The following is a 24,693-nucleotide window of genomic DNA, read 5'->3' as shown; positions in this document are numbered from 1 at the left end:
CCACTGCAGCTTCCTGTTTTAACCTTGAGCAGAAGCAGCAGAAAATAGTGAGAAACGTTTTTTTTTTTTTTTTTTTTTTTTTTTTTTTTTTTGAAATGTGAACAACGGCTATTACCGTAATTGGTTTCAACTTAAGTACTACTCAAACTACGTAAAATGAAATGTTCTACGTAATTTCATTTTGTATGCCATTTTTTTTATCTTTCTGTTATTTAACATAATTTGCAAATATAGCACATCGTGATGTGAAAGTATTTACCCAATTCACGATAACCTATACACTTGACGATTACAATCTTATGAAAATAACATAATTATACTAAAATGAACATTTAAAGTAAACAATGCTGTCACTTCTTTATTTGTCTACTTTTCGCAGATACATAGATGGAACTTTGAAAACAATACAAGATATGTACGGTAATTACAGTACTTCTAGTTTCTAGATAAAAAATTGAAGAACTAAAATAACCTACCAACATGAATATTTTTTTCTTTCTTTTCCTTATGACAGTAACAATAAAATTCGTCTTTGGTATTGTTTTATCAACAATCATGACTATGTTTTCCACTAGACGTATTGTATTCTTCTTTCTCTTCTTTAACATGAGAAAGATAATACGTTTCACTTTAGTTAATTTTCTTATAGTAATTAATATCCGCTGAAGTGAAGATTCAGTGTTTTGTTTATATATGTGTCAAAAGTCTTTTGTATTGTGTAAAGGTTGTTTTTTTAGTATTTATGTTTTTGTTATAAGAATCGTCAATTTGTTAAATGCTTAACATTATTTCACGCGTGCTGCTCAACCTCCCACCTGCGTTGAGATTTTTTTTAAAGAATAAATGAAAGACTTCCCAACAAAAAACACTTTCACTTAGCTGACAAGCATTCATCAACATATATAATAAAGTATGCATTCATCCTCGTTTTTTATTTTTTTATTTATTTTTTTATTCATCTTCTTTGGATGTTTCTGAGAAGATTTCACAAGGCAACTGATGAATTTCATTACTTGTTACTTTTATGTTTTATTAACTGAAAAGGTATTGTATGTCGATTTATGTGTGTGTTCGCTTGTTTGGCCATAGACAATGTAAATTCTGTAATAAAGTGCTTTTGACTGCCAGTGAAATTAAATAAAGAAAACTTTTACATCCTACGGTCGTTCCTTCCTGTAAGCGGATAGACTATTCCACAAACAGGTCTGACAAGATTGTGATTGAACGATATCGCACGATAAAAAAAACTGAAAACAATCAATTCAATTGTCCAAAGCAAAGCCGTTCTTGTGATCCAAAGGCGCATATAGGGCAGAACAAGCAGGAAATGTGATATGGGCGCCAGTATCAGAAGGGCGCAAAAACCATGCGTGTTGAAAGAAATAGCTGTTAAATTCCACATCATGCTTGTCAATGTGCTCGGTGACATTACGTTGATAACTGTCAGGTTTACATGTAGAGTTCTACTCTTGATCATACTCAATTGAATATTCCTATGTGGTGCTTTTGAATTTGGCAGCGTTTATTGCTATGAACTGAAAACTCACGGCCTGTCGCCGATAATAACACCTGATAATACGCGGAAACCTTTAGCACGTTCCATTACGGAGGGAGATTAAGATCAAATGAATCTCAGGAGGAGATAAAGTGCACTGAGAAAAATCCGTTCTCCGGACAGCAGTATGTTGTACAAATATACGGAATCCTCTTGTTTACTACAGAAATCAGTACGGAGCATACGTTATCTGTATGCTACATAGGTACTGCCCTTAGATGTTACATCATACCGTTGCAAAATGTCTGATATCTAATAGTCTTCCTTATATTACATACATACGTGTATGTATGTTACATTCGTTAGCTATATGTTATAAACGTCCACATGTATGTGACATCCTGACTGTCTATATTGTTTCATACGGAAAGTACGTACAGTTGGAACACTTATACAGAAAGTAGCGTTTTCAGTTATACGTTTGCTGTACTTTAAGTCCAAAAACTACAGGATTTACAAATGTAACATACGATTTTACATACGTCATATTCAATTTCTTTTCTCAGTGTGTGATCTAATAGAGGAGTCTATAGGAGAACCAGATACTTAAGTGAGTGTTAATACTGAGCAGAGTGCTTTGCAGGAAACTAAAAGTGGTCTGAAACCACAGGTGATGACTTGATGAGGACAGAAATAATACGGGTGATTGCCTCAATATTTCCAGAATAATGAAGGATCTTTTGTTGCTACAAATAATCGCTCATTGTACAAAAAATGATTTAAAAGAGAAGTATGCGCTCATACTTGCTATTTTCTTTTTAAAAAGTGAATATTTTGTTTGTGTTTCCTTCTTTTTCCCTAGAATCAAACCATCAGTCTGAGTTAGAACATGAAACGTAACAGTTGAAAAAAGCCTGAAAGGATGAATGTTCATGAAAATACCAAGATACGCCTTATTTCTTTCGCCTATCGGAAGGAAGAATAAATATAAAAATTGAAATATACTTGAAAACAAAGAAGTTATTGATATAGAACTTCAAACTCAGGTTTAAAAGGAAAAATAAAAGTGGCGTGATATATTGAAGAGATTGTTTTAGTGTAAACTTCCTTGCCTCACAAAACTTACCTCTACGTGAAAACAGGGGATCATTTGAGACTAAGGCGCGGGAGAACCGGATTCGAATCCCGGCGGGAGCTCATGTGGTTGGAATTCCACGTTAACCAGTAGGTCCACGTCTCATATAGCCTCGCTGCTGAACGGGATGTTAAACTCAAAATCAACTCAACTCAACATTTGAGACTAACTTAATAGATTCAAAGTGGGTAACTTCCTAGTTTCAATAAAATGGCTCTTCATTTTCATCACACTTCGGAACAACCTGTTTCAAACACAAAATACGCATAGTATTGGGAATGAATTCAACTACCTAATGACCAGATCCAGGTACGCATTAGGCCTGATCCAGATCCGACAGGGGCGGATCCAGGACGGACTTATGGGGGGCGGTGGGTTGTAATACTGCTACATAGAGCTACTTTTAAGACCTCCAAACTCTGGGATATGTTTTATTTATATATACTAGCTGAACCTGCGCTCTCTACACAGTGCATCATTCGCATATGAGCATAAATATCCTTCTCATTCCTTACATCTGTACGTGTCCCTTTACAGACACAAGTGAAAAAAGTGTTGATTAAAAATTCGGCTTAGCGTATCATAAAGGGGACCTCAATATTTCGCACCATTTGCAAGATTTGATCCTACTTCCGGTTGAAGTTTCTAATTCATGCATGACCAGTGTTTTCTTTCTTCTTCCATGCAGCATGTAATAAGCAAATACATTATATACACAATTAATTATAATCGCAGTTATATATGGTGTTCATTGGGCAAATCACTCCAAAAATAAATATTTATCTTACTGGTTAAACTGGAGAAATGGTTATCGTTCTTTTTTCATTATTTGGCCATGAAATAAACGCCTGAGACATATGCAACCCCTATATACAACATCGTGGTGTTGGAATGTATAACGCGTAGGATATGGTGCTTTAGTTTTTTTAAAAAAAACGTCAACGCTTCCATGCGTACCCTAAAAAATGTAATAAAAAATAACATCCATGTTTTTAAAATATTCAATTAGAACTGGACAATTTACGCAAAGTTTCCAATCGATCAGTGAAAACGTCATCTTTCTAGAGCCTGTAGTTTTCGAGATCTCATTGTCAAAAGGATTGGGCACAAACATACAAAGTTCCACAACATATAGTTTAAAAGAATTCGGAAGATGGAAGCACAATTCATGTGTATTGATTTTAGAGAAGGCTTATTAAAATACAAAGGCTTTGAACAACAATTTTATATCATATACTTTATGAAAAAGATGTAGTTAACTGATTTATTTAAAGTACTCGTACTTAAAATGTTTGTCCCTGTTAAACGTGAAATCACACATAACCGTAAATGAAAGATTTGAAAGCCATAGTTATACGTTGGAGCTCATATACCCTCTTGTCCAGGACGATTAGCCTTTGCACACTGATCAGGCGAAAGCGGATGCTTTCGCATCTCACTTACAAACAGTCTTTACGCCGCCTCTATCTGCACATCGTTTAAGTCCCCGCATATCTGAACCAGCAATCAAGCAACTGCTCCAACCATCAATCACCCATGAGTTGGATACAACACATCCTTTAAATCACGAAATTACCTCAGATGAAATAAGAGATGCTTTAAAGCGGAAACGTAATACAGCACCTGGTTTTGATCATATATCTTATCGAATCCTCAAAGAGTGCTCACTACAGTTTTTTCTCTTCCTGGCAACGATTTATACATTTATTTTAAGAACTGGATATTATCCACACGACTGGAAAATGTCTAAAGTTTGCATGTTCTTAAAACCAAACAAACCACCTCACTCCGTGAAGTCATATCTGCCCATACAACTGACATCTACTTTGGGGAAATTATTTGAGAAAATACTGGTGCATCGTCTCCATCCATATCTCAATGATCATCACCTTTTACCTTCTCATCAGACAGGATTTCGTCCCTATTACAGTCTCAATGATCAATTACTCCGTCTCACCACTATTATCACAAATCATTATAACAAAGCACTACCGTCCTGCCTCATACTCATGGACCTTGAAAAAGCATTTGATCGTATATGGCATTATGGGTTATTCTATAAATTGCTGAAGCTCGGTGTTCCTCTAAATTATCTTCGAGTTATCTACTCTTTTATATTAAACCGTATTGCCTATGTTAATATCAACGGCTCTCTATCACATCCGATTTTCCCCTATACGGGAGTGCCACAGGGGTCAAGTTTATCACCTCTTCTGTATATCCTATACGCATCCGATTTACCATCTCCGGCACCTCATACATATCTCTTCCAATATGCGGATGATACTGCTTTTCTTACACTCGGTAAAACAATTCAGCAGATTAACGTCAATTTGCAGACTACAATTACGGACTTTCTTTGCTGGTGCAATAAGTGGAGACTTACTGTTAACGAAGAAAAGACACAAACTTTAGTTATTTTACCGCCGAATTGTCGTAGTAAAGTCCATCGTAATCCGAATTTGCTTGAGATACGTGTTGGCGATCATCTCCTACGACCAACTAAAACTGTTACTTATTTAGGTGTCATTTTCGATGATAAATTGAGATGGTCAGCACAACTCCAGAAACTTGTTACAAAAGGCAAAAATAGACTTCAACTTCTTCGTCGCCTTGTAGGTCAAACCTGGGGTTTAAATTCAACATTGCTACTGAACACTTATAAAGCATTTATGCGGAGTATTCTCACTTTTGGTCATGTCGCCTGGTGTTCAGCCCCCCAAAAGTTTTATAACAGATTAGAGATACTCGAGCGTCATGCCTTTCGGCTAGCATTTCGTATCAAACTGCCTTACCATAATCACGATCTCTACGACAAGATAAACTTTCCGCCGCTTGTACAACACATTGCCCAATTACGTAGAAAATATATAGCTAAATGCCTTCACGACTACAAGGATATTTTTCTAAACACCATATTTATAGATTTAGAGCAAGAATCGCAGTTCAGATACTTTTATACGCCACTAAGCATCTTACTTTCCATTTATGCTCGCACTCTACCGAATGATCATCATCATGTCAGATTTTTCCAACGACAACTCATTCATCATGACATTCCTCATCTTTTTTCATTATAGCACTGTTTATTTATCACACCACTAACAAGGGTTTCCCAGTGTTTTCTCATTAGTCTTGAGCCGCCCCAAGACAGAAGACTAACCTGCATTCGTCATACTTACAAATTTAATTGTATTGTGTTGTGATGTCAAGTGCACTGCATTCATAATCATCACTCGACTGTCGTTCTTCCAATTCAATACCATTAATGCTTTATATCTTTGTACATTCATTTCGTCGCATTCTTAGTACCTTCACTGTTCTTTATCATTTCACTTCATTATATATTTAATATATATTAGTTAGTTATGTTTATCTTGCATTCATTATATTTTTCTTATATATATTAGTTAGTTATATTTATCTTTCCTATGTTAATTTTTCTTTGTTTTCTCTTAACTTATCAATATATATGTTGCTGTAATGTATTAGTTTCTTTGATATTTATTAATTATTAATCACTAGTATATTTCTCTACAGCTCAATGCCCAACTATAAGTAAAATAAAGGCACAATTGATGCAAACACACCCCATGCCAAGAGAGAGGGCGAAACCCTCTAGTGGCAGATTAATCTCATCTTCTGCTTTTGAAACAATAAAGATGTTCCCCAAACCTGCATCCCTCAAAAAAAAAAAAAAAAAAAAGCGCTTTCAATTGCTATTTTAGCATTTTAATAGATAGATAAAATAAGAAAGTTTCCTCCTCTGGGGGGAAGGCGATTGCCCCAATCGCCTCCCCCCTGGATCCGCCACTGCTAAAGACATCCTCTGTTCGGGAGAGTTTACAGGAAGGATCCGTAAAGTTAAATGGCTTAATATTTGACTTCCGAAAGCAAGTTCCAAAAGTTGTAAGGATAATTGAAGTTTGTTTTTAAGAAAAGAACAGAATGTGTTAGGAAGTTCTTCATCGGTTTTATAGAAATAAAAACAAAAGATTAGGATAAATTCATTGAAGTCATCTTGAAACAACTAGAGATTGATGAAATTGATGTAAGAGATGTCGATATCAGTGTTCTGACAATGCTGCAGTGGGAGCAGAACACAGAAGTGGTGATAAATTGACAATGTTTGCAAATTGTGATAATCACTCACTCAATTTTCTGGGTGTACATGCAGTTAAACAATATCAATTGATAGTAACGTTTTTTGAAATCATCGAATCTCTCTACACTTTCTTCACTCACTAAGAAAAAGTGGGGGTTAAAAATGAAACCGTGTAGCTTTAAAATTGGAGTCAAAAGCTAGGTGTATAATGGAATCTTTGAATTTTACATAGCATGGTTATGCCGGTTAGACTAAAGGAGACGGTGATTATGAGAAATGAATGAAATGGTGGAATGAAGAAAGTGGGAAGAAACGGGAGAACCCGAAGAAAACCCACGCATACGGTGTTTGTCCACCACAAAGTTCACTTGTCGAGAGCTGGGATCGAACCCCTCACACCAGGGTGAAAGCTCTATCACAGAGCCACCGCGGCCCCAAAAGCTAGGTGTAGTGTAAGGGTTGTATTGTGAAGCTCAACACTAAGTACATTGTAGAAGTATTTTTAATTCGTGAGACGACAATAGTTCTCAAAAAAAAAAAAAAAAAAAAAAGTGACGCAGAACAGTTGTGTGAAAGTTTGTTGAACTATAGATATTTTTATTGGGGTCCTGGAATAACTAGGCATGGCCACAAAGATCCGGTTCCGGTGGAACCGGTTCCGCGAGGAACCGGTTCTCGGAGATCCGGTTTTCAGAGCCGGTTCTCGAACCGGTTCCGGACCTGGATCTTAAAACCTGGTTCCAGAATCGGAACTTAGGAACCGGTTCCAGACCTGGATCCGAAAACCCGGTTCCAGAACCATATCTTAGGAGCCGGTTCCAGACCTGGATCCGAAAACCCGGTTCCAGAACCGGATCTTAGGAACCGGTTCCAGACCTGGATCCGAAAGCCCACAAAGACCCGTAAAGGAGGCACAAAGTTAATCTTTAAAACACTGCAAAGAGGACCACGCGCTTGTGCCCTCCCCGCCCAGACCCGCTTGTGCCTCCAGAAAAAAAAAAAATCCACCAGTGGGTGTTTAGCCAAATAAGTTGGCCAGTTTGCCTGTTTAGCCAATGAGTTTGCCAGTTATCCAGTTTATTTAGCGAAATAAGACAAGCGGCCGCTGCCTGGGCGCCTGCCTGTCGCTTCCACCATTCCATCTAGCACACTGTTCACAGTCTGGCAGCAGCTCGGGTTTAACGTAGGGATGGTCACAAAGTTTCGGTTCCAGCGGAACCGGTTCCGCGAAGAACCGGCTCTTGGAGATCCGGTTTTCAGAACCGGTTCCAGACCTGGATCCGAAAACCCGGTTCCAGAACAGGATCTTGGGAACCGGTTCGAGAACTGGATCCGAAGAACCGGTTCCAAACCTGGATCCGAAAAACCGGTTCCGGAACCGGATCTTCCGGAACCGGATCCGTTCAGACCCGAAAACCGGTTCCACCAGGAACCGGTTCTGGCCATCCCTAGGAATAACCCATTCACTTTAATAGACCGTGTTCGAAAGAGAATTCTAGGATGAACTTACATGATACCGTCTGGGTTTAATAGGTCTCAGATTTATTCGATTTAAACTACTCGCTGACCAAAACAATACGTTTATCGTAAAAATTATTAACGTGTAACAGTTTCGCCAACTATCCACTTTGACTTCGTCAGACACTATTTATCAGTCCTCGCCCATGTTTGGGGTCTTTCTTATCAGACCCAGAGGACCTGGACAGATCTGGTAGCAACCAAAGTCACAGCTTCACATCATTACTGCAGAAAAGGGTAAAGGTAGGTTACACTTTTTCTACCGAGTGTCTCCACTGGGAATCGTACTCGGGAGCACTAAAACCAAAGACGAGAGCGTTAGTGACTCCGCTACGTGGGGTCACTCGTTAGCGTCCAGTCAGAAATTGAGAAAACCTTAGCTGGGAGGTTTTAATACATGTATCGTATAGCTCGAACCTGGCACCGTCAGACTATGTTTCGGTATATGCAGAACTCCCTGAATAGTTCTGTAGTGACGGGATTATAATGTTGCTGCAAAAATGACAGGTCATCGAAAAAAATGGTGCATATGTGGTTTCATAATAATATAATTTCAAAATCACAATAAATGTAGTTTCAACTTTGATCTCAATAGGCTCCATACTTTTTAGACAACCTAATATTTAAAAAGTTTCGTTTATGTTTGTCTGTAACAATTCACTCTCTGTGTGAGGCCTCCTGTCTTTCACTTGTGTCTGTAAATTGACACGTACAAATATATTGTGGAAATGGGAAGGAGATTCCTGTTCATATTTGAATGATGTGCTATGTAGACAGCGCAGGTTCAGGTAATTTCTTTTTTAAAAACACTATTAGTTAGACAATAAAATTCACATTATGTTTCCTACTAGACTTTCAGTTTAACGTCCCACGGTTATGCCATTTAGGCTAAGGGATACGATGATTAAGGCAAATGTATGATGATAGAAGGATTGGTTAAATAGGAGGAAATGGGAGTACCCTGAGAAAGCTCACGGAACGATATGGTCCATCACAAACTTGCTTGGTCGTGGATCGAACCAAGAACAGCACGTACCAGAGTAACTGCGTGCACCACTGAGCCACCATGCTCTCTCAACTACACCGTGATTAAGGTAACTTTCCCAAACTTGCTCCTTTTTCAATACATATTCACATTTTCTCTTAAGACTACTTCAAAAACATCAGCTTCATGTTATACATTAAGAGTCTTCATCCCGGCGAAATTAAAATACCGCTAATTTTACAGTAATCATGTGATATCTTCAAATAGATAAAAGATAATTGAAATATGGAACAAGAGCGCCCTAGACAATATTATTTTGCGTGAGGTACCGTTATCACAAGTCACCTAGTAGCTTTCCGTTTTCAACTGTTTAGAAACGCGAAAATAAATGCCGATTTTCAAAATGGCTCAAAATCGAAAGCAGATAAGTGAGTCGTGATGACGGTTTTTCATGTAAAATAATATTGTCTAGGGCGCTCTTGTTCCACAATTCGATTATCTTTTAGCTATTTGAAGATATCACATAATTACTATAAAGTTAGCGGTATTTTAATTTCGCCGGGATGAAGACTCTTAACATTTTATTCCGCTTTAGAGAGATTATTTCTATATCATGCAGCACATTATTATTATTCTTACAGTATTACAAAGGAAAAATAAATAAAAGGAACAAAATGCGTAAGTAAGTGTCATAATTGTACCATAATTACAACACACAAACTACTAGTTGCATAAAGTTCCTTTCACATAATTGTAATTCGACACGCACACTTACAATTTGCGGTAAACATTTTCCTTTATAGTACATATAGTGCGTATTAACAAAAGAACTGCAATCTGTGTATATAAAATGATGCAATGTTGACATTAGAATCAAGGTGAGCTTACGTAGCCCAGTGGAGTAAAGTACCCAAGTGTTATATTACCTTGTCATATGAATATCCTATTTCCGGTTAACGAGAAACCGTGTAAAGGTGTGATAGCGGAGGAGGGGAGGGGAAAATGAGTGAAGAATTTAACGAAAACGCAAACAAGAACTCAAATGAAAAGAAAGAGAGACAACAACATCAACAACAAAAAAAGTATATAGGAGTGTGGCTGGAGGAGATATGACGCAGAGACTCATACCTACCCCTTCAGTGAAAGTGACCAGGTAGGTAAGTGACTGAGAGATCAAGCTATCGTGTGGAAGCACCCGCTTTCAGTCTGTGTTTTCTGAAGTGTGTGTTTAGATCATGCATCCAACCTTTCTCTTGCTACCGATTGTTCTACAATCGGTGGCTGATGCAGCCGCCAACTATAGTGTGGATTCCTTGCTGGATATCTACAACCCGTATCACTTACCCGAAATATGGAACGAAACTATTCAAGTGTCTCAACAGTGCTATTCCCGGATGGAACAATTCTTTGATGGACTGGAAAAAGCAAATAGTTGGGCTTTGAAAAGTAAGTGCGTGTGATTGTGTGATGATATGTTTTACAATTAAACTATTTTATATACATATGCCTATATGTGTGCGATTGGATCCTCGGGAGGGATACGTTCTTGGAATGGGAAATACACGAGATTGATTGTTGGAAAGCATTAGGGAAAAGCACCTTTGGGTAGGCAGAAAAGTAATATAAAACTTGATCTTTAAAAAAATTGATTGAATTGGTTTGATACAAGACAATCCGTATCAAACCGTAAATTCGTATCAGATTTAGTTTCTGTGATGACAAATCTTTAGGCATAACCAAGTCATACAGTTGGTTAAGTTAATGATTGGATATAATCTCTTATTTTTCCAAATTGATGTTATGATTAAACTTTACTTGCAAGCTTTTTCTTGTGTGCAACGGATTATTCCTCCTGGTCAGTATGTTATCCTTCTTGAATAATTTTATTCATCAAGATTCCCTTAGAAAGATCAATTTGATATTAGTCTGAGATGATTATCAGCATAAATTATCCAATTTCCTCATATCCTGGGTGTGTGCAAAGCCTATCCAACGATTTCTTTCATTTCATCATTCATCATCTTGCCTTTTCCCATCTCATTCCTGCTCTCCGCATCTTTTTGAACATCATCCTGTTATCTGTTTCTTGATGTTCCTTGTAATCACTTTCCTGTCATTTTCATACATGGAAACTTCTTAGGTAATCTTTAATTTTGTTGTTCACATATATTCATACTTTCGTACGAAGTCAAAATTTTTCTAGTTTTTGTAGAACATTCTCTGATAAGGATATTCTTGATTATTTCATTTATTTTTGTTCGAGTTATTCTCATCTTTCAGAAAATGCTTCATAGGTATCTCGTTCTTTGAGAAACTTGACGTTCCTAAGAATTATAGCTTGAGGTGCTATAAAATCTTAATTAACTTAACCTGATAAACACATATGCATGTTGACATTATCTATTTCTGGCATTCAACTGGTTTGTATGATACTTGAAGATGATTCCGTCCAGTCACAATAATATTTTTCAAAACTGTTTTTTTTTCTCGTATTGAATTAATGCAAAATTAATAATAAGAATGTAACTTGTGCAAAATATTTCTGTTTAGTTATATGCCCTGAATGATATTAGAAACTGAGCATTCACCAGGAATCGAAGTTGGGAGCACAGATTTGAAATGCAGTTCTGATAACCAGTCATGTATTGAAAAATCTTATAATGCTAACGTTAGTATGAACACACTTTGTATACTCTAATAACATACTAATATGCGGAAAGTCAACACACTTAAAACACGTAAAACGAAAATCTAATGTTACAAATGTGGCAAATAAACATACATTAATATCTTTGTGATTCTGAATGGATCAATATGTCACTGAAAGTAAAAGTAATCTAAAAGGAAAGAAAAACCTTACTGTTTTACAAAGAAAATGAATGTCGTATGATGCATATTGAGATTTAGATTCTTCATTTCAAAACACGTTGTCCTCTTCCTGATGTTGTGACTAGCTTGCGTGTCTTTGGTGTACAAGTACAGAGTTCGATTCCCAGTGGGACAGTATGAAACGCACTATAAGGGTTCATATTCCACTGATGTTTCGTCATATATATATATATATAATACAGCATCGCTGTTTTCAAATGATGCTAATGCTAAACATGCATTATTATTTTTATTAAACTTTTAGAAAACTGGAGGAAATAGAAACAAAAAAAAATACTCATTCATTCATTTGTGTAGTTAATTTCACGTCCTCTTCCACATTCTGATTGAATGAAACGTAGGCAGGAATCACAAGACTTTCCACTGGGAATCAAACCCGAGCCTTCCTGTACCAAAGGCGAGAACCCTAACTATTAACCGTGAAGGAGATAAACAATCATTCTCTTCCTCGGATTTTAGTTGTTCGATTATACTTTAAATCTGCATTTAGGTTACTAATTTGATGTAATTTGCATATACGCACATACCCTATATGATACTAACGTAAGACTTGTAATTATCACTGTGGATTAAGCGCTGACACGTCTTGCAGAATTAGATTTCAAGAAAATATCGATTTTCTTAAAAGGCAAACATCAAGTGTAGGGCTTCCTCAGTGCATTATCACTTCAACGACAACCATTTAAACTTTAGCATAAAGAGAACAAATTTGGGACACTCAATACTTCACTTAATTTGTGAACTTAAGCTTCAAGATACCTCATAGTAGGCTCATATTCTGGACGTTTGCCTAATTTTGTTATATTCTATAAACTGGAAAAAACTGTTCTATAAACTGCTCTGTCTACTTATCAAGAATCGAACCCACTAATCCAATTCCTTTAGAAAATCCTTCATAAATTGGACAAAGAAATGATAAACTGCATCCAACTTCGCTTGAAAATTAATTTAAGTTATTACCGATACAATCTTCAAATTTGTTTGTGGTTAATTTCTTGTACTTTTCCACATTTTGGTTGAATGAAACGTGAGGCTCGAAAGCACCTGTTAAGATGATCCGTGATGATCCACAAGCTCATTCTATCTCTTAAATTTTTGAACTTCCAGACAACAGTATTAATTAATTTACAAACTCATAGTCCTAGAGCTTCGAGATGGGAGTGTACGGGAGCGAAGGTTGCTTTTTCCTCGCTGTTCCGGTGACTAGAGTGCGTATCTTTGGCGCATGTGCTCTCGGGGTTCGATCCCTGTTTTGGATACCATCTTACTGTGTAGGCTGTCTCACATGGCCTTGGTACTGGAAAAGGTCGCTAAACTTCAATAAATTAACAAAGAAAGATATAAATGAGGAAGCTTTTTACACTGTGATGTTTTACGCCAACCTTTCTTTTTCGAAGTCTTTTAGTTTAACGTCCCACGACATACCCTTTAGGCTAAGGGAGACACAATAATTCAAGCAAGTGAATGATGATGAAAGAATTGGTGTAATGAGAAAGTGGAAGGAAACGCGAGCACCTAGAGAAAACTCACGAGCACAATGTTGTCCAGCACAAGCTAACTTGACCGGGGATTGAACCAGGGATTCTGCACACGAGAGGTTAGGCACTTTACCACTGAGTCACCATACACACCACCCATAGTATGTTTGGAATTTGCATCTTATGCATCTTTGCTGCGGTTCTTGCCAGACACAAAGAATATAGAGCTTCAGTACAAGAAGCGGTGTTCAAATTTCTTTTGACTATTATTATATACACGCTTCTACTTCCGAACATCCTATCTTGAAGTTCTGTTTCACAATACTATATGCTTTGTTATTCGATTAGATTCGCTTCCTGTTTAGTAATCCGTGATACTTTCCCTGTCAGATACGTTGACTTTTCACGAAAGAAATGGAGTCTCAAACGACGATAAAAAAACAAAACAAAACAAAACAAAATTGCATGCACGTGTTCAGTTATATCAGCGTAGGATGAGTCCGTAATAATAGTGTACAATTTATTGCACGAACAGACATAGATACAGTAAACATTTTTAAATGTGGTGGCACACAGCTACACAACTGTTTATTATGGTCAAGTTACGGAAGTTCCTATATGAAGACAGGTTTGCGGAAGAAGGGAGATATATTTATATATGTACGTATATGCACACTAACACACATTGGGATCACTTACACAACAAAACCAGTTCTGGTGAATTTTAAACAAGAAAAAATGTAAGAAAAAAGATTCTATAATACTGTATTATTTACAGTATGAAGCTGCCTTGTGGTTAAGCGGTTAGCGTATGCGCGTTTGGCGTGGAGGGATCCGGATTCGATTCCCGGTGTGAGCTCATGTGGTTCGGATCCCAAGTTAAAACTGTAGGTCCACGTCTTATATAGCCTCTCTGTTGAAAAGGACCCTAAACTAGAATCAAATCAAATAAAAAAATTAAAACTATGAAAAAAATTCAAAGATGAGACATATACTAAATCGATAGATTTAATCGAAGTGAACAAACTAATCGAGTGAGTGTAAATCCTCATGCGTATTTTTTGAGAGATCGAAAACCTTTTTGGGGGGGTGGGCAAAACTATACTATAACGACGTCATCTATTAATAGCAAAATTGCACTTCAAAGTATGATTAATGAGTCATGGCCCAAAAATTACGACTAACTCTAAAATTTTAATTTTTGTGTAACTATAATACAGGGGCGCAACCATGGGGGGTCAAACGGGTCCGAACATACCAAAAAAGATTTGTAACCCAATATACATTTCTACACTTGTACTTGTTTAACAGGGAAATGATTGATGTAGCATGAAAATTTGATCTTACCCTTCATCTATACTCTTTCTCTTATACCAGGTGGGACCACTCGGTCGAAAGAGTGTAAAACGGATTAGGATTTAGATTTTCTGGGCTTTCGATATCTAAGGTCATTTAGCCAGCGAGCACACAATCCGGGGAAAGGGTAGGAAGGAAGGATGGGACCCGGACAAATCCGCCAAATGACAAATCCGCCAATTACCAAATCTGCCAATTACCAAATGCGCCAAACGCGAAAATGACCAAATGCGCCAATTGTGAAAATGGACAAATCAGCCAATGGACAAATCCGCCAATTACCAAATCTGCCAATTACCAAATCTGCCAATTACCAAATCTGCCAATTACCAAATCTGCCAATACCAAATCTGCCAAACGCGAAAATGACTAAATGCGCCAATGACGAGAACGGACAAATCTGCCAATTGACAAATCCGCCAATTACCAAATCTGCCAATTACCAAATCTGCCAAACGCGAAAATGACCATATGCGCCAATCGTGAAAATGGACAAATCAGCCAAATGACAAATCTGCCAATTACCAAATCTGCCAATGACCAAACCTGCCAATTACCAAATCTGCCAATGACCAAATCTGCCAATTACCAAATCTGCCAATGACCAAATCTGCCAATTACCAAATCTGCCAATTGACAAATCTGCCAAACGGAAAACACCGAACTCTGTTTGTATTATCATCAAATAACTGGATAGTCTAGTAAAAAGCATATAGAAAGAAAATATTTATGAATATCAAGCAACAAACTAAAAGTAATTAATAGAAAGTAATCAAATCATATCCCAGATATTTGAGGATTTGAACGAGGCAACCATTTAAAATAACATTAACGTTTACTCAGTATATGTTAAAAAAAAAGTTGGTTATTTTATGAAGACCGGAGAGACATTATGTAAAAGTTCAATAAATCGTAATGCTCTAACGCAATGAGATAATTTGTTTGTTTTTATATGTTAATTTTGATGAATTTATAACTGTTAAAAATGAATGTTCTTGTTATTTGCTGGAGTGATTGCCCCCTTTCTGCACTGAGGTTATATTTTTCGGGTGCCCGACCTCTTGGACATTACACTATACTTCTTACAGTTGGCAATACTTCTTAAAATGACGTAGTTGCGAGAAATTTTTAAAACGATCGTTGTTTGTTTTCGTACTTTTGACACTTGACCAACAGTTTTTGGGAGTCGTGATTACTACATATTCTCCTAATTTCACGACTTTTAGCAATATTGCCAACATTAACATTCATTATCACATCTCCTAAACCATGTAAAATATCAAATTGCTATTACGTGTTGTTTGCCATGACTCCATTTTGGTGTTGTTTGCCACGGTATTGTTCTCTCTAGCTTATCTTATACCACAATCGTGAAGACTTATACAAAATCGACTTATAAGCTAAGGGTTGCCAGATGAGCATATTATAATGATCAAATCTATTATATTATAAACAGAATGCATACAATACGAATTGTCCCAAGCACATTATTGGGTTACTACGCTATCAGCTGTTCACGCCACAGTTAAATTTATTCAAGGTGAGTTCAAGCACTCAATATAATAATTTGTTTGCTTAGAAACTCTCCATGTGCATTTTCAAAATTGATATTGCCTACAATTTGTTTGTGTTCGACTGTGAAGCCAACGTTAAATCTAGGCATATCATCAGGACTAACAATAAGAGGGTATAGGAATCCCGATAAATGGGGACCCAAACCTTCTAGAGGGAGCGCGATACGCGATATATATATATATATATATATGTATATATTTCATAACCTTTCTAGAGATCAAATTAAAATTAGATTTAAAAATCTGGACTTAGCGATCTTTTAAACACCTTTGGTGAAAGGAGAAAAATTTAGTCTATTGGTAATACAAAAATTTAGTGACTTATGTATAGTTACTGGGGTATTTTCAAGTCCACACAAAGAGCTCCCTAGTGGATGAGCGGTTAGCGTAGGGACTCAGGTTCGATTCTTGGCGGGAGCTTATTTGGTTCGGATTCCACGTTAAATTGTAGGTCCACGTCTCATATAGCCTCAATGATGAACGGGACGCTAAGACTGAAAATCAAATTTGTCCCACAGAGATTATTAAAATACAAGGGTCGGCAATCCCTCCATAGCATTTCTGAAACAAGATGGAATGTACACGAATTGGAGTGGATTTGAGTTAAGCATCCCATTCAGCAGAAGACTATGAGCCTTGGGCCTACAACTTAACATAGTTTCCGATACACATGAGTTTCCGCCGGTAATCGAACCCGGGTCTCCCATACCAAAGGCGCGTACGCTATCCACATAGCCACAAGGGAGCCCTGTGTACGATTTAAGACTATAAAACCTATGGCAGAAGAAACGGGTAGGTTACATTTCTCTAAGTTACAACCATTAATTCTTCCGGACGTTTGAAGATAAAATCTAGATCATATCAATGTAAGAAATTGAATCCCGCATTTGATACTGAACCACTCCGAGAAGAAATCAGAGAAGAACAATTTAAAATATTGGCTTTTTGATGTAATCGTACACAAGATCGTATCTCAGGTGGATTCTCGGTGTACAGAAATGAGATATATTTACTTGACTTTTCAAGCAATTCTCAGAGTAAACACTTTGGATGACAGTGTCACAATTAAGAAATTAATTACAATCTACTCTGATGACTTCAGTTGTAATTTTGTCAAAGAGAAACAAGTATATAAGTCAGTCTCTGTGCAGCTACTTTCTCGGATCTTCACAATAAAAATTATAAATTGATGTTATATTTGTGTTTCCTGAACTTCAGAATTTCCTCGCGCGAAGTGGATTCTGTGGTGGACAAACACAGTGTGTCTGAGGTTTCTCGGAGTTCTTCTTCATCCCATTTTCTTCATTACACTATTTTTCATTCATTCTTATCATTACCATATCCTTTAGCTTACACGGCATAAGGGTAGGACGCATCGGCGCAAATCTGTCTTCAACATTGGTTGGGACAGTAAGACCGTTCTCATATATATATAAGCGATGTTCAAAATATTTATGAAGTTGAAAAACAATGCTGTGAAGAATCAGAGGAGCAGAATTGTCTTCAGTGGCGTATTTAGGAGGCTATCGGGCTCAAGTCCCCCCCCCCCCCGAAATAAATTTGTTAGTTTTTCGCATTCCACGTACAACAATAATCCTTCTTACCATTTCTAAGAATGCAATTGACTTTCCATTTTCTTATGCTCTTTGTTTAGAAATAATACTGTATTTGTCAAATTTCATTCCATGTAAGAACTGCGTTCTTTTGTTCTTTCTTTCGTCCTTTCTACTTTTCTGTTTCTTTTTCTGGACGTTATTTTCTTTCATTTCGCCTATCATACTTTATCGACCGTTGTCAGTTGTGATTCAAGTCGGCCGTCATCGGTAACACCAAAACTAAGAGGAGTTGATAAGCGAAACTGGTGTTCCACACCAACATGCGCGGATATCAACATGACAGGACTTTAGTTATTATAATAAAGGAAAAATATATCGTTTAGTTATTTTTAAAAGAAGGGAATATTTGAATTAAAGAAAATCAAACCGGGGGAATAATTAGTCAAGGAAGTTAGGAAGGCCAAGAGGATGCTTCCTTTTTCTTGTATGAATAGAATAAAGGGTTAGATTCACTCATAAGTTTTTGTATCATATCATATATAGGATTTATCGGTCTGCAATTCTTGCCACTATAACTTCAATTTATGTATAAATTAAAATATATTTAATTCTCAAACTCAGATGGGCAATTGCACTCCAACTTCCTTCCTTGTGTTGGGCATAGCCCTCGAAACAAATACTAAGTACGCCTTATTCTAGAGAAGGGAGATGAAACTCATATTACGGTAGATGAATCTGATCAACTGTTGTGGAGTATATTATATATTAGGCGATGTAGGTGAAGTAGTTGTACATATCAGTATTACAAATCACTGCCGTGAACACATTCTTAAATCTGAATACACGCATATTTATAATTGGTATATTTCTAATTAGGCATCCACAAAGATCAACGTTAAAATTGTTTTATAATAATATAATAATATAAATGACTTCCCCAAAACTATGAAGAAAGAATGTCAATTATGTATGACGCAACAATACTGTTTGAGCAAAATGATGATAATCTCAATAACACTACATGAATCGTTACAGAAATCTGACGCATGTCATATACTCCTTAGTTAACAGATGTAACCTTAAGATTATGGAGAAAAATATTCCAGCAATTGAATTCTTTTCTTTGCTTACGAAGCATCCTCTCTCAAAAGTAAAATTGGTACACGGAAATACGTAGGAACAAACCATGGTTCGATCTAGCAGAGAAGAGAAAACAGGCAAATTTATGTTGGCTAAAAAATTCGAATGAAATAACTACACAAAATTTCGTCGATATCAGGCGGGAAACTTCCAAACAAAGAAACGCGATTTTTTGAAAGCTAAAATTTAAGAACTTGAAAATAATAGTAAAAATAAAAACATTCGAGACGTGTATAAAGAGATCAACGGATTTAAGGAAGGCTATCAACCTCGTGCTTATACATTAAAGAAAGCTGATGGAACAGTTTTCACTGATACAGATAGCATTTTAAATAGATGGAAAGATTTCTTTGACAATTTGCTTAACACCCAGTCAAAAACAAATGTGCGTGGAGAAAGGGAGATACTCTCCGCAGAACCGCATATTCCAGAACCCAACCGAATAGAAGTAGAAATCGCTATAAAGAAATTAAAGAAACACAAATCTCCGGATGTAAACGAAATTCCGGCAGAGTTAATTTTAGCTGGAGGCGAAAAATTGTGGAACAAGATACACAAACTCATTCTCCTTATCTACAACAAGGAAGAATTGCCACAAGAGTGGAAAGAATCAATCATTGTTTCAATCCACAAGAAAGGCGACAAAACTGACTGTAATAATTATCGAGGGATCTCTCTTCTGTCAACATCCTATAAAATCCTTTCGAACATTCTATTAGCAAGATTGACCCCATACGCAGATGAAATTATTGAGATTATCAGTGTGGATTTAGAAGAAATCGATCAACTATCGACCAAATATTTACCATTCGCCAAATACTCGAAAAGAAGTGGGAATACAGTAGCCCGGTACATCAACTATTTATTGATTTTAGAAAGGCTTACGACTAGGTTAGGAGAGAAACATTGTACAACGTTCTTACAGAATTTGGAATGCCGGAAAAGCTAATTAGATCAATTAAAGCATGTTTAAATAAACCCCATAATAAAGTCCGGATAGGAAAATTTTTGGCCACGAGCTTTCACGTCGAGAATGGCCTGAAACAAGGAGATGCGTTGTCGCCATTATTATTCAACTTTGTCCTGGAATACGCTACAAGGAAAATCAAAGATAGCAACCAGGGCCTGGAGCTGAACGGTGTTCACCAGGTTATGCGTACGCTGATGATGTAAATTTAATAGATGATAGGAGACCAATAGAAAGAAATGCAGAGGTGTTATTAAACGCTTGCAGGGACAAGGGTTTAGAAGTAAAAGCAGAGAAAACTAAATACATGAAAGTGCGTCGGGACCGTAATACGGGAAATTATGAATGCGTTAAAATATTAAATAATACTTTTGATAGAGTGGATATTTTAAAATATCTAGGATCAATATTAACAGACGAAAATCTATTCACGAAGAAATTAAATGTCGACTAAAAACAGGAAATTCGTGTTATTATTCAGTTCAAAATCTCTTGTCGTCGCGAATTCTGTTGAGGAATGGTCGCTTATTCTGAGGGAAGAACATAGAAGTAAAGTATCTGAGAACAAAATGCTCAGACGAATATTCGGACCCAAGAGGAATGGGAATGGGAAACTTCATAACGAGGAACTACGTAAATTATACTTCTTATCAAAGATAGTTAGGGTCATCAAGTCTAAGAGGCTCAGGTGGGCAGGACATATAGCCAGGATGGAAGAAAGTAGGAACGCTTTCAAAGTGTTAGCGGTAAGACAAATCGGAAAACGACTATTAGGAAGACCTAGGCGCAGATGGGAAGACAATATTAAGATGGCTCTCGTAAAAATAGGAATACAAAGTAGAAACTGGATCCAGTTGGTTAAGGATAGAAGTCAGTGGAGAGCTTCTGTGAACGCAGCATTGAACCTCCGGGTTCCATAGGCTACAGAGATAGTTAGCTTACGAAGCATGAGTAGATGCCTAGGCTGATACTACAAATAGATTAAATACGCATTTACTGAAAAGATGGGTTCTACTGACATTTGATAGTCTATACTCTTTCCGTGCTAGGGCCTAGGGGAGAGGAGGAGATAAGATTTCATATCAGGTTACGTCACACACAGTTGCACGCCTTCATTTTCATTAAAAATGGAAAAGCCAAGAGAAACAAACTTCATTTCACTTTCCTTTGTGGCAGTCGGACACAAATCATCACACTTATCTGCAAAAAGCACTTTTCAAATCGGATTATTGGGAGAGTCTCTAGTTCCTATGTTGGGGGGGACATGTCTCCCCATTTCCCCGGAATTTGTCTTGGGGTCAGTGACTGAATGTTGGCTTGAGATTCTCGGATAGACCTCAATGGTTGACTATCCCGAGAGGACTTTAGTCTGGTTTTCTCAGTCACAACAGTTGAATACCGGAACGGTATTTTAAATATCCAGAACCGGGCCGCTATTTTGCCCAAGTTTATCAATTGTGGAAACAGTATAGAAAAATCTCTTCCAAAATACCGCTTCTCTAATAAAAAGTGCACATGTTTTCTGTATGTGGCATGTTCTCTCATTTCGGTAACAAACAGGCCCGTATCCATAGGGGGCAAGGGGGGCCGGGCCCCCTAAACTTTTGCTGGCCTCCTAAAAGTTTCACGGTAGGCTTGCAAATGAACTATAATCTGGTGATGAAGTATACTATGATTGGGTCGGGCCCCCCTAACTTCTACCGGACCCCTCTAAATTTTTGGGCTGGCTACGGGCCTGGTAACAAAGCGAATAAAATGCATATTATTTTGCATTTGTCCACTGCAGTCACGTTAACAAAACTAATGAATGACAATAGTTGATGCGATAGACATACGAAAGTAATTATTAAAGAATTTTCCTTCGTCTTCCCTTAATTGTGGAAACAGTATAGAAAAATCAGGTTGAACCCATATGTGTCTCTGACGTTTTTTTTTTCTGCCTGTGTCTTAACAAGGCGAGTAGAAAACACATTTTGCGTCTGTCCCTTACAACCACCACAACACGACAAGAGTCACAGAGTTTTGTTTCTTCCGTTGCACAGCAATCCTGCTCGCATATTTTTCATCCACGGCAAAACGCTGGATAATATGAAAGGGGCCGAAACCGGATCCGGCAAACAGCCGGAAACGGATCCGGCAAATCGCCGGATAATGTGAAAGAGACCTAAGTGTAGGTCCTATAAACATTATGATATTAAGGAAACGAATAAAAAGCAAGAAGAAAAGAATAAAAGAAAATTGGACTAGGGAATGATATTCAAACGTAAGAGTACTTTTTGTTTCTTTTTCATAGTATTGGAATGTGAAATTCCCGTAAAATGTCTTAACAAAATTAAATCAGCCATTTTTTTAAAAAAAAAAAGAAAGAAAGAAAAACAAAAGCTAAATGCATGATTTTGCGAAAGCAGTAATTGAATTTAATATTTTTTTCCACTAAATTTGTTAGATTTCTCGAATAAACAAATAAATCTACCCTCTGTGGCGTCACATATCTCATGGAAACAGGGCCTACCATTCAGCTTATGCCACTCATGTCTTTAGGGTAGGGTGCGAATCCCGGGGCGGAATTTCCTTCTATTTTATGTAATCCCTTTCAAAAAGCAACAAACTGAAACATTGATTCTTCACAAAGCAACCAACTATCCTGTTAGGAACTATTTTATCCCACTTCAAATATACACAACCTAATTCGCGCACTGCTTTTGGGTAATATATGCTCAGCATCTGCTGCTCTTGTAGAATCTAGTCCTTAATGAAAGGGTCAAGAAAAAGAAGGAAAGTCAACCGTCTCTAAGTACAAACAAACTAAGGTTTTAATTTCGAAGTGTGACTTGACAAGTTATTTAAAAGTTACAAAAGCACATTTAGAATAATTAAAATTTAATATATAGAAAACGAACTATCACTTGATCTGAAGTACAACATAACCAAATCAAAACAATATCAATTATGTTGTTGTTATTTACTAATATGAAAGGCGGCAACTAATTCACTCTCCTGTTTTCTTTCCCAATCTTTCAAGCATGTTCTAACAGTGACGGTATAAATGCACCATGCTACATTACATTGGATAGTACATTTGCTCATAATAATAAGTTCCTTGGAAGTAAAATATCTTTTTAAGATAAAAAAAAAATACTTAACCTTAAATACAACTAATTTTTAAATGTGTAAGTGCTTGTGTTATCTCTTATTCGTTTAGCAACTGTAGAATAGATTGCTGTATATTTAGAAAAGTTCTCATCAGAGCCGCAGTTAGGGTGCGGGCGAGCGGGGCGGTTGCCCTGGGCGCTGATAACAAGAGAGTGCCGAACGAGCAAGAAGAAAGAAAAGGTATTGGAAATGAATAAACGACGCGTCGCCCCGAAAAAGTATTGGCGCCCTATTAAATCAATATTGTTGTTGGTATGGAAAGAAATAGATTTGTTAAAAATTTTCTTGCTTGCTACGCTCGCAATCCAAACGTTTCAATAAGAGTCACAAGTTTTTACTTATCACTTTAAAAAAAGCTATTATATATGATTTATCAATGACGATGTTACATACATGCTGCCAAGTAATGACTTACAGTATACACAAGAACGTTTTCAAAATCAGAAACGGTCAAAGTGTTAAATACGAACGTATTTGGCGTTTTGCTGATGATGAATTTGGTTAGTTAATCACGTTTTTCTACCCAATTGTTTTAATCACGACGGTGAGAATAAAGGTATGAAAAATGAAAGGAGTTAAGAGACACACATAAGTTGCTCTTTGCTCGGGAATATTAAAAATAAAGGTAAACAAGGGGAATAATAACGTTCTTGAATTTGAAACAGTTGTAGTATAGGGGCTTAATGGGTCAGAACTTAACCCCATGAATTTCCTCTTTTTCAAAGACTGATCACTACCAGTGATTTTTAAAATTTCATTTGCATATGAAATGCTTCCAATTTCAAGGAATTTATTGGGATGATTCCTGCACTTTTCGCCTTTTCCCGTTTCGCCTTATGACCTCTAGCAATGGAATTTACATGTAAAACCTGTTATCACTTTCTATCTTCATGTAAGGCGGAACGGGAAATCTCGATGTGAATTATCCCGTTTCGCCTTACGAACATTATGTTGGTAGGCTTGCAAGTGCATTCATAGATATAATTTAATTTGTTTATTCATATAACAAAATAAGTGCAGTAACTACAAGAAATACAGAACACCTATACAAGATGGTGTTTATCTTCGGTACATATACAATGAGCAACAGCATCTAAGTATTGCATTAGAGAAATCTGTTTACTACTCATTCTACATTTCAAAGTACGCAGGCGAATGTTTAATTGTTTTCACTTCTATTTCTGGTGTCTCAGTGGTAGAGCGTTCATCTCTGGTGCATAGGATCCTTGGTTTGATCGCAGCTCACGCCAAGTGAGCCTTGTAGTGGACAAACACCCTGTGCGTGTGTTTTCTTGAGGTTCTCCCGTTTCCTCCCACTTTCTTCATTTCATCATTTCATTCA

General features: G+C 36.9%; 1 protein-coding gene across 1 annotated transcript in view; it reads left to right on the top strand.

The window, feature by feature from the left end:
* Positions 1–10,366: 10,366 nt before the first annotated feature.
* Positions 10,367–24,693, top strand: part of LOC145690157 (nose resistant to fluoxetine protein 6-like) — a 206,308-nt gene continuing 191,981 nt past the window's right edge. The window contains exon 1 of the mRNA XM_081764768.1: positions 10,367–10,684. Coding sequence (XP_081620894.1) covers positions 10,474–10,684 — 211 coding nt within the window. The 5' untranslated portion in view covers positions 10,367–10,473. The remainder of the gene's footprint in view (positions 10,685–24,693) is intronic.

This window comes from Thermobia domestica, chromosome 7 (genome assembly GCF_964235325.1).
Source record: "Thermobia domestica chromosome 7, izTheDome1.hap1.1, whole genome shotgun sequence".
NCBI lineage: Eukaryota > Metazoa > Arthropoda > Insecta > Zygentoma > Lepismatidae > Thermobia > Thermobia domestica.
This window is presented reverse-complemented; position numbering and strand designations above follow the sequence as displayed.